The sequence below is a fragment of the Otolemur garnettii genome, unplaced genomic scaffold (genome assembly GCF_000181295.1).
Source record: "Otolemur garnettii isolate 467f Iridium unplaced genomic scaffold, OtoGar3 scaffold00193, whole genome shotgun sequence".
NCBI lineage: Eukaryota > Metazoa > Chordata > Mammalia > Primates > Galagidae > Otolemur > Otolemur garnettii.
The window spans coordinates 1,434,951-1,446,494 of NW_003852588.1; the positions used below are offsets into that span (position 1 = coordinate 1,434,951).

The 11,544-nt window shown below is 39.0% G+C and overlaps 1 protein-coding gene across 1 annotated transcript in view; it reads left to right on the forward strand.

Moving 5' to 3' along the window:
* Positions 1-9,953, forward strand: part of TWSG1 (twisted gastrulation BMP signaling modulator 1) — a 23,982-nt gene extending 14,029 nt beyond the window's left edge. The window contains exons 2-3 of the mRNA XM_023507612.1: positions 6,205-6,471; positions 9,709-9,953. Of these exons, the coding sequence (XP_023363380.1) occupies positions 6,205-6,471; positions 9,709-9,890 (449 nt within the window). The 3' untranslated portion in view covers positions 9,891-9,953. The remainder of the gene's footprint in view (positions 1-6,204; positions 6,472-9,708) is intronic.
* The last annotated feature ends 1,591 nt before the right edge of the window (positions 9,954-11,544 follow it).

Sequence of the window (11,544 nt, forward strand, 5' to 3'; positions counted from 1 at the left end):
TTAATATGAAAATGATTTTGACCTTACAAACCACCCTTAAAGAATATTGGGGACTTCAAGGAGTTTATAGACCACACTTTGGGAACTACTGTTCAAGTAATTCTGTCTTGATTAGCCAGGGTATTGTATTAATATATTCAATATTTTAAAGAAAACTACTCATGAACTAATATTGTATATCTTAGTAGGCTATTTAAGTTCAAGTATTATGTTAAATTTTAGGGAAATACAGAAAAGAAAGACACTCAATACCAAATACTGTTAACACATGTGTATTTCTCTTCAAAATATAATTTAAGAATTAAAATTACTACTTGTATATAATAAATCCAAACAGTGTAAGAAGGTATGTATAATGAAATGTATCCCTTCTGTATACCTCTAGTCCTTCTCCCTAAAATTGTGTTTATCATATGTACTTCTAGTAAAGTGGTACTATTTTTCAAACTCCTTGTTGAAATGTATATCCAGAAGGTATACATAAGTGTACTGCACAGTGAATTTTCACAAGCTTAGCTCACCCCTGTAACTAGCACCTATACTGAAAACCAGAATGTGTTATTAGAAGGAGTAGTGACCATGAAATCAGGAGGCTGAGTCACACTAATCTAGATTATATAATGTGGGACAAGTCATCAAGCTTAGCTGAACCTGTTTCCCCTTTTATGAGTAAAGGGTCAGATTGTTTTGTCTGTGATTCTGTCATAACGTTCTTAAGTTATTAAAGTTTAAGTGAACTGAAAAATTTTAGGAAGAGCACACAAACTTACCATCCTCATGACTTGCCATGTTCCTTTAACAAAATGTAGAATATAATTTATAACATACAGGAATTTAAATATTTGGTTTAACTTTTCACATTTTTCATCTGGGGAAAAACTGAAATTTCTATTGCATCTAAGACATGCTGAACAAAAATGAAACATAATTTAGCTTTTTTTTTTTTTAAATTGTGGCAGAGTCTCACTTTGTCACACTCTGGAGAGTGCTGTGGCATCATAGCTCACAGCAACCTCAAGCTCTTGAGCTCAAGCGATTCTCTTGCCTCATCCTCCCAAGTATGGGAGTCACACACATTTTTTGGTTTCCAAGTGCATGTGAAAGTTATATGTACACCACACTGTAACTTAATTAAGAGTGCAATAGAGTTATGTCTAAAAAGCAACATATATCTCTTGATTTTACAGTAATTTATTTATTTATTTTTGAGAGACAGTCTCATGCTGTCGCCCTGGGTAAAGTACCATGGTGTCATAGCTCATAGCAACCTCCAACTCTTAGGCTTAAGCGATTCTCTTGCCTCAGCCTCCCAAGTAGCTGGGACTACAGGCATCCACCACAACGCCGGGCTATTTTTTGGCTGTAGTTGTCATTGTTGTTTGGTGGGCCTGGGCTGGATTCAAACCTGCCAGATCTGGTGTATGTGGCTGGCGCCCTAGCCGCTTGAGCTACAGGCCCCGAGCCTAAAGTATTTTATTCCTAAAAAATGCTAATGATCATCTGAGCCTTCAGTAAGTCACATTGTTTTTGCTGGTGGAGGCTCTTGCCTTGATCTTGATGGCTCTTGAGTGATGAAGTTGGTGGTTCCTAAAAGTTAGGGTGGCTGTGGCAATTACTTAAAATAGTAATGAAGTATACTGTGATTGACTCCTCTCATCAAAGATTTCTCTATAACATGCAGTGCGATTTGGTAGCTTTTTTTTTTTTTTTCTGAGACCGAGTCTCACTTTGTCATCCTCAGTAGAGTGCTGTAGTATCATAGCTCACAGCAACCTCCGACTCTTGGACTTAAGTGATTCTCTTGCCTCAGCTTCCCAAATAGCTGGGACTACAGCACTCATCACAATGCCTAGCTATTTTTACAGACAAGGTCTTACTCTGGCTCAGGCTGGTGTTGAACCTGTGAGCTCAGGCAATCTACCCTCCTCAGCCTCCCAGAGTGCTAGGATTACAGGCCTGAGCCACCGTGCCCAGCCTATTTGATAGCATTTTATCCCCAGTAGGGATTTTTTTTTTTTTTTTTGAGACAGAGTCTCAAGCTGTCACCCTGGATAGAGTGCCATGGCATCATAGCTCACAGCAACCTCCAACTCAGGTTCAAGCGATCCTCTTGCCTCAGTTTTTCTATTTTTAGTAGAGGCAGGGTCTTGCTTTTGCTCAGGCTGGTCTCGAACTCCTGAGCTCAGGCAATCCACCCGCCTCGGCTTCCCAGAGTGCTAGGATTAGAGGCATGAGCCACCATGCCCGGCCCCCCACAGTAGAGCTTATGAAACCCTGCTGCAGCTTTATCAGCTGAGTTTATATAGTATTTTGAATCCTTTGTTGTCATTTCCACAGTGTTCACAGTATCTTTACCAAGCCTAAATTCCATCTCAAGAAACCACTTTCTTTCCTCATCCATTCAAGTCTGATCATGAGATTGCAGCAGTTTAGTTAGTCACGTCTTCAGGCTCTCCCTCTAAGTCTAGTTTTCTTCCTTAATTCTACCACATCTGCAGTGACTTCAACCACTAATGTCTTGAACCCCTTAAAGTTCAACCATCAGGGTTGAAACCAATTCCTTCCAAATTCCTGTTAATGTTGATATTTGACCTCTTCCTGTGAATCTTGTTTGAATGTTCTTAATGACATATAGAATGGTGACTCCTTTCCAGAAGGATTTCAGTTTACATTGTCCAGACAGCTGTAGCCTGATGAAATGTCATCTGAAGTAACAAGGCTTGAGAGTTGAAATGAGTCTTTGATCCATGGGCTGCAGAATGGATGTTGTGTTGTTAGGTGTGACAACATGAATCTCCATGTACATCTCTGTCAGAGCCCCTGGGTGACCAGGTGTCAATGAGCAATAATATTTTGAAAGGAATTGTTTTTTTTCTGAGTGGTAGGTTCTCAATAGTGGGCTTGAAATATTCAATAAACCATGCTGTAAACAGATGTGCTGTCATTGAGGCTTTGGGCTGCCATTTAAAAGCACAGGTGGAGTCAGTTTAGATAATTTTTAAATTCCCCAGATCTTTGGAATGGTCAGTGAGCATTGGCTTCAACTTAAAGGCACCAGCTGCATTAGCCCCTAACAATTCTGTTGGCCTGTCCTTTGAAGCTTTGAAGCAAGGCTTTGACTTCTCTCTAGCTATGAAAGTCCTGGATGGTATCTTCTACTAGAAGGCTGCTTCATCTATATTGAAGATCTATTTAGTGTTGCTGCCTTCTTCAATGATCTTGGCTAATATTCTTCTGAATAACTTGCTGTAGCTTCTACATCAGCACTTGCTGCTTCACCTTGCATTTTTATGTTATGGAGACGGCTTCTTTCTGACTTAACTTAAATGTCATTAAATAACCTCTGCTAGCATCAGACTTTCCTTCTGCAGCTTCTTCCCCTCTTCCTGCCTTCACAAAATTATGAAGAGAGAGTCAGGGCCCAGGGCTTTGCCCTGGATTAGGTTTTGGCTTAAGAGAATGGATCTTCTATCTAAACTATACCACTTACTCCATATCAGCAATAAGACTGTTTCACTTTCTTGTCATTCACAGAAGTAGCACTTCTGATTTCCTTCAATAATTTTTTCTTTGCATTCCAACTAGGCTGACTGGTATAAGATGCCTAGCTTTCAGCCTGTCTTGGCTTTTGATGTGAGTTCCTCACTAAGCTTACTTGTTTCAAGCTTTTGATTTAAAGTCAGAGATGTGTGACTCTTTCACTTGAACATGTAGATGTCATTGGAGTGTTAATTGGCATAATTTCAATGTGCTTATGTCTCAGTGAACAGAGAGGCCTGAGAATAGAGATCACACCTCAGCCTTTTGGCTAAGATCAAATGTGAGAAGAGAGAGGGAGACAGGGAACCACTGGCTGAGCAGTGGAGCAGTCAGAGAACATACAGTGTTTATCCATGAAGATTGCTATCTTTTGGGGGTACTGTTCATGGTCCCTTAAAACAATTGCAATAGTAACATCACAGGTCATCATAACAGAGTAATAATTAAAATGTTTGAAACGTGGAAATTACTATGGTGTGACACAGAAATGCCACATGAGCACATGCTATTGGGAAAATGGCACTGATAGACTTGCTCAACACAGGGCTGCCCCAGACTTAAAATTTGTAAAATCCACAATATCTATCAAGCTAGCAATATCTATCAAGTTAGCAAGCTGTGCCGTGTGATGGGCACAAGGGAAACCCAGAGGGCTCTGCTCCAGTTACTATAGTATGCTGCCCCCATACTTGCCCATCTCAGGTCATTTGCAAAGGAATGCCTGAGGTTGTATAATTTATAAAGAAAAGAGATTTGTTTTGGCTTCTGGTTCTGCAGATTATACAAGAAGCCAGGCACTAGCATCTGCTTCTGTGGAGAACCTCCGGGAGTTTTCACTCCTGGCAGCAGGGAGGGGAGCATGTTGGAGAAAAAGGACAAGAGGGAGGGAGGAAGGTGCCAGGCACTTTTCAGCAAGCAGTTCTCAAGCCCTGCTTCAGGGATCTGCCCTTCTGACCCCCAAACCTCCCATTATACCCTACCCACAACATCGCAGATCAAATTTCAACATGAGGTTTGGAGGGGACAAATATCTACTCTATCACTACCCCAAAATGCAGTGCTTTAAAACAGCAGTAATAATTTCATTAGCTCCTTAGTCTGCATTTTGACCTGGGTTTTGTGGGGGTGGTTCCACTTGGTGTCAGCGGAGACAGCTCACAGATTGAACACTCAGCTCTCCCCTTTATAGCAAACTCCTTGGAAAACTTTCCTATACTCACTTTCTCCAATTCTTTCCCACATTTCCTTCTTTTAGAAGTATCTTTTTAAATAATTCATTTTGAAATAATTTCAAATGTTGAGAAAATTCACCAGAAAGATTAAAAGACTCCCAGATTCCCTATTATTAATACAGTCATCACAGTGGCTTCACTGGTCAGTATTCCTTCCACTGTCTCTGTGCACATCTACCCAAGATCATCCATCTCTTGTGAATCTTTAGAAAGCATGACATCCCATCACCACGAAGCACTCCGGTCTGTGTCTTCAAACAACAAGGACGTTTTCCTGTGTAACGAGCACAGTCTTCCGAGTCAGGAAGCCGCTTCTCTGCGACACTGCCATCGGGGTGCGGGTCCCTTCCCATTTCACCACAGTGTTGGTCTCTACACTGTTCGTTTCTGGTCTAGGAGCCTATTCAGGAATATGGGATGTGTTTGTTTGTCATTTCTCTTCAGATTCATTCAATTTGAAATAATTCCTTAGTCTTTCCCTTGACACTTGTGGAAACTACATTGTGTGGGATTTCCTCCAACCTGAATCTACCCAATATTGACTTGGGCCCAGACTTAGTCACACGTTCTTGGTAACACCCTCACAGAAATGACACTACAAGCCTTAAATCGGGTGACAAAGAACATCAGCCTGTCCCATCAGTGTCAAATGTTAACCTTAATTTCCTGATCATATTGGTGTCTACCAGATTTTTCCACACTGAAGTCATCATTAACCCCTTTGTAATTGATTAGTATTTTTTGGAGAATTTTCCAATAATGCATCAATACATTCTTCATCAAACCTCCACCTACCAGACTTAACATCTTTTGATGACTCTCATCTGAAACACCACTGTGACAGGGCTAAATGGTGATTTTCTGTTTATTTTATTCCTTCTTCATTTATCAGTTGGTAAGGAATAATATTATTCCATCCCTCCCTCCCTCCTTCCTTCCTTCTAAAAGGACTCATTAATTCCTATTTTATTCACTCATTGATTTCTATTTTATTCATGTATTAGTCATAGTAACCCATTATTATCATCATTCTTTTAATGACCAAATTGTCAATTTAGCCAGTGGGAGCCCCTTCCAGTCGCCTCCTTTGTGTTTTCACCATTTCACTGAGCACCTCCTTACTTCCTGGCACAAAGAAAGTATACCTGGCTCCTTTCATACTTCCCTGACCCAGGCCTTGGAATCAGCCTTTTCTTCAAGGATCTTGGGTTCCTGGCAGCATGGAATATAGGCATTTAGAAAACAAGATCTGGGAGCTCAGTGTGCTTAAAGCTACTGGGGCGGCTATCATTACTTACAGGCCCTCTCAGCAGAAAAAACAAGCTGAAGTCACTAATGTTGGATCTTTGATTGTAGGGCAGTAACTATAATAACAAAATCTCTTCAGAGAGAAAAATAAACTTACTCTCTTTCCCCTCTCCAACCCCTCCAGGTATGTGTAATCCTCGAAATTACAGTGACACACCTCCAACTTCAAAGAGCACAGTGGAGGAGCTGCACGAGCCCATCCCTTCTCTCTTCCGGGCACTCACAGAAGGAGATACTCAGTTGAATTGGAATATTGTTTCCTTCCCTGTTGCAGAAGAACTTTCACATCATGAGAATCTGGTTTCGTTTTTAGAAACTGTGAACCAGCCACACCACCAAAATGTGTCTGTTCCCAGCAATAATGTTCACGCACCTTATTCCAGTGACAAAGGTAATTGCTAACAGTTGGCTTCTTCTCTTCTGCCCCCTCATGTGGTCTGTCCATGTGGTCTATGAAACCTATGTCAAGACTGTATTTTAGAAGTTTTTTTTTGGTTTTAAATTTATAGAGTCTTATATAAATTCAGTAACTCTAGTCCCTGAATAGATAAAGGTGGAATGTTACCTTATTATTAAAGTTCTTCATACTCCTGATAGCATCTATACTGTATTAGAAAATAGATAACTATCCCTCATCCTGGTATTTATTGCTTTGGGTTTTAATTATTCTTTTCATAAGATAGCAACAGTGCAGCCTCCTCAATACAGAGTTGCTCACTGTCAAGTAACTAACATTCAGAGAGCCCCATGAAGTTATTTTTACCATAGCCCTGGTACCAAAATGATGCCATGGTCATCAGCTAAATTTTGTTATTAGCAAATTAGTATTACAGACATCTCATTTCCAGGTAGAAGTTAACCCCTCGCTAGTTCTCTGCAAATGAGTGACTGTTAGGAGAAGTAAATGAGAGAATGACTTATACAAATTTGAAAAGCATATTCAAGAACATTTATTAGTGAAGATAGGACAGATCATAATTGTGGGATGTCAAGGATGTGTAACTTTTATAAATTCTTTGATATTTTTCAATGAAAGACACTATAAAATTTTACTGTAGAAGAATAAAACAATTATGAAAATTATAGTTATTTCTTAAGATATGAGATGAATTATATATAAGTAGTAAAATTTATACTCTCTTTATGTGAATATTTGTTGTGCCCTCCACAAAAATCTCATATAAAATAGTATGAACTTTGGACACTAATAGTAAAATCAAAAAACAGCTTTCATTAAATAACACTCAGTAAAAAAAAATTTTTTTTTTTTTTTTTTAAGACAAGCTCTCACTCTGTTACCCAAGTTAGAGTGCAGTGGAGTCATCATAGCTCCCTACAGCCTCAAATTCCTGGGCTTAAGTGATCTCGCTGCCCCAGTCTCCTGAATATGTGGGACTACAGACATGTGCCACCATACCTTATTAATTTTTTCATTTTTTTTTTTTTTTTGAGACAGGGCCTCAAGCTATCCCCCTGGGCAGAGTGCCGTGGCATTACAGCTCACAGCAACCTCCAACTCCTGGGCTCAAGCGAGTCTCCTGCCTCCGCCTCCCAAGTAGCTGGGACCACAGGCGCCCGCCACAACGCCCGGCTATTTTTTGGTTGCAGCCGTCATTGTTATTTGGCAGGTCCGGGCTGGGGATTCGAACCCGCCACCTTAGGTGTACGTGGCTGGCGCCTTAGCCGGTTGAGCTATAGGCGCCGAGCCAATTTTTTCATTTTTTATAGAGATAGAGATCTTATCATCTTTGTCAGCTGGTCTCACACTCTTGGCCTCAAGTGATCTCAAGCCTCAGATTCCCAAAGTGAGAGGATTATAGGCTTGAGCCAGCGTGCCTGGCCTAGAATAAGAATTCTTATTTCCGTTTAGGTTAAAGTACTTTATAAAACAAATGGTAGATTTTGGAAAACCTCTGAAATATGTCTGGAATGTGATAATAACAAGATGTTTTGCTACCATTTTCCCCATTACTAAAAAATGTAAATAATACACATAATAGATTTTAAATAATAACTCAGATTTTGCTCAAAGATTATTTTAAATAAGTAATTTAATTATTTCACAAAATGATTAACAGGAAGCTAATTCCTGGAAATAGCAACTATCTTCCAGATAGAGCTGAAGTTTTCCTTGGGGACACCTTCCCCAGGCACCTCTTCCCCAGACAGAGTGGGCCACTTCCTGCTCCTCTTCCCACCTGTGCAGTTGTGTTTCTTGTCTGTTTTTAACTTACTGGTCTACCATTTTCTACTTAGTTCCTTGGATTCTCCAATTACTATTTGAGTTCCGAATCAGTGCTCTGCTGTCCTGAGTGTCCTCTCTAACCCCAGTGGTTCCTCTTCTCTTGACACCTTTCATCCACTACAGTCCACAGTTGGGCTTGCCTCTATTCTGTCCCTGTGCACACTATCCCCATCTCCTTAGGACTGTTTGCACTGTTACCTGGTAGCTTTAATTCTTAATGTAAGTCCAGTTTTTTTCATTAAACTTTCCCTTGCTATTCAGAGCACCCCCTGATAATTTATCAGTTCTGTAAATGGCTTTGTAGAATAATTTAGCCTTTGATCATGTGCTGTCTATTAATGATTTTTATTGTCCTTTATTTCATGCACCTATCTTCCTAGCTGGTCATATGGGGTTACTGTGCCAAGAAAGTTAGATTGTTTCAATTTGAAACAATCAAAATAATTAAAAGTGGTTGTCTCATTGGAAAGCAGGACTAGAAATCACTATTAATAAGAAGAATATTTTTGATAGCTAATGCTTATTGTGCCAAGTATTGCTAATCATTTTACATCATTTGAATTACTTCTTTGTTTTATTTAGTGTAAATTTTCTGTATAACTCTTTTTGGCTGGAGAACTCTTTCTACATAGGAAATCCTGTCAGAAATGCCAAATTTAAGAAGCATAGCTCTATAGCATAGCAAGTGGTTTTTGGTTTGTTTGTTTTGAGATAGAGCCTCACTTTGTCGTCCTTGGTAGAGTTCTGTGGCATCATAGTTCACAGCAACCTCAAACTCTTGGGCCCATGCAATCCTCTTGCCTCACCCTCCTGAGTAGCTGGGACTATAGGTACCTGCCACAATGCCCAGCTAGTTTTTCTATTTGTAGGAGAGATGGGGTCTCACTGTTGCTCAGGCTGGTCTCAGACTCTTGAACTCAAGAAATCCCAGAGTGCTTGGATTACAGGCATGAGGCACCACACTTAGCCATAGCAAATGTTTTTAAGTCCAGTGTTCTAACTTTTAGATCTAAGTCTGAAATCTGCAAAAAGAGGCTAAGGAAGGCCATTGCCTTCTTTAGATTGAATGGGAAAATCCAGCTTCCTTTTCAGATAATGAGAAAATGAATTTTTTTTTCTTATACATCATCTATGTCCTATGAAGACTGTCAGTAAAAGAACTAAGTTGACTGTTAATCACTTGGGTAGCCAAGCACAGTGGCATCTACCTGAAGTTTTGCACCCAGGAGCTAGAGGCTGCAGTGAACTATACACTGCATAGCCACTCCAGCCTGGACAACATAGCAAGATCCCTGTCTCTAAAAAAATAATACCAACTGGGTAGTAAAGCATTTCCTGTTTTCCTTTTTTCTTGCTCTGAAATCTTAAACTTTTATTTTTCAGAACACATGTGTACCGTGGTTTATTTTGATGACTGCATGTCCATCCATCAGTGTAAAATATCCTGTGAGTCTATGGGAGCATCCAAATATCGCTGGTTTCATAATGCCTGCTGTGAGTGTATTGGTCCAGAGTGTATTGACTATGGTAGTAAAACTGTCAAATGTATGAACTGCATGTTCTGAATACGGAAAAGAAATGCAACCAAAGCAATTTAGTCAAGACGAGGGTATGGAAAGTTATTCAGTGAGTCTGTTGATTGCATCACAATGCCAGCAAGTTAAGAAGATTTAAGAATTTGGAATGAGTTGCTTTTAAAGTTATGACATATCCAGTAATGTCTTAAATTATGTGATTATAACTGCTCTTATTGATTTTACAGCTCACTACCAATATGCCCTTTCCTTTGAATACACACACAGCTTTGGTCATGTGAGAAGCAGGTGCACAGAGCATTCCTTGAAAGGTCTGAGGTTTTTAACATAAAGCCAAATGCTGTTTTCTTTTAGCATTCCAAAATCTTTTTGTTGTGAAAATATTAGCAGAAGCATGTTAATGTGGGTTACGATTTCTTCACATGCTACTCCTCGGACACTGAGTTTTTATAGTTGCACACCAGTCTTCACTATGCCTTGTATTTATCTATTTTATAAATAGAGTAGATATTCAAATATATCACTGTAAGAATGCAGATAATCACCAAGAAAAGCTTAATTTCAAACTTTTAATGTTGGTTTTAGAAAATAATGCTTACTATATTTCACAATTGAAAAGTCTCACTAGTGGTATTCATTCTGTAATACACATGTTGACAAAGCTTTAGGGAAAATTCCTCATTCTCTTGCATTCCCCTTCCCAAAGTGCTGACATTGGCAGTGATGAAGAATCTTTACCAAGGATTTCAGGGTACCACTTTAGAACTGCATTAAATACACCACAAGGGCAAATAGCAAGTTAATGCATTTCTGTGACTTTAGGTACCAACTTAAAGAAGGGGGTGGAGAAAAACTGACAAATGAGACACACTTAGAGCAGCAGGGAAATAGCTTATCCCCTCGTAGGGACATGGGACATGGTGTAGCTGAGCGGTGAGGTTGTGCTGGAAGTGAGACAGCAGCATTCTTCAGGGGATGAGGGCACTAGAGGACTTGAGGAAGAGAATTTACAGGTATGAACAGGGAAGGGTGAAAATGCTCAGACTTATAACAGGAAACAGACTTAACACTACATTCATTACTTTTGTTATTTTGCAATCTTTTACGTGTTAAGTTTATGTCTGATCTAATGTTCTTATTAAACAAGTATCATATTGTGGGGGTTAAGATTATAAAATTTAAAAATTTCTGTTCAAGATGATGCTCATTCCAAATACTCTACCGAATATTAGGTCAGCTTTCTATATAATGTTTCATTAAAGATATGCTTAAATACTGTGTGCTTAAATACATAGTAATACCAATTTTCAATCATGAATTTGAAGCAAAGATTTATATTACAGAGACTCTTAACTTTATAGGATTACTAATTTCTCCAGTGCATATCTGAATTACAAGTAACTTTCTAGGAATACCTCTTTATACATTTACATATTTTAGTATATAAAAACAGATAACATTTTGTATTATTCATTATCTGAACAGTGGTTAGTTAAAAGATCATTTGTAATGTTATGATTACCTACTATAAAATTTAAAGCCTTGATACCTTTTCTGTTGTTGCAGATAACTCTAATGAATATTCAAGGTACTTTAGCCTTTAAAAAAGTTGAGATATAGCTCATAGATGTATTTTTTTTTTGGTAGGAAAATATTGGAGTATCTTTTTCTTTTACTTAGGATG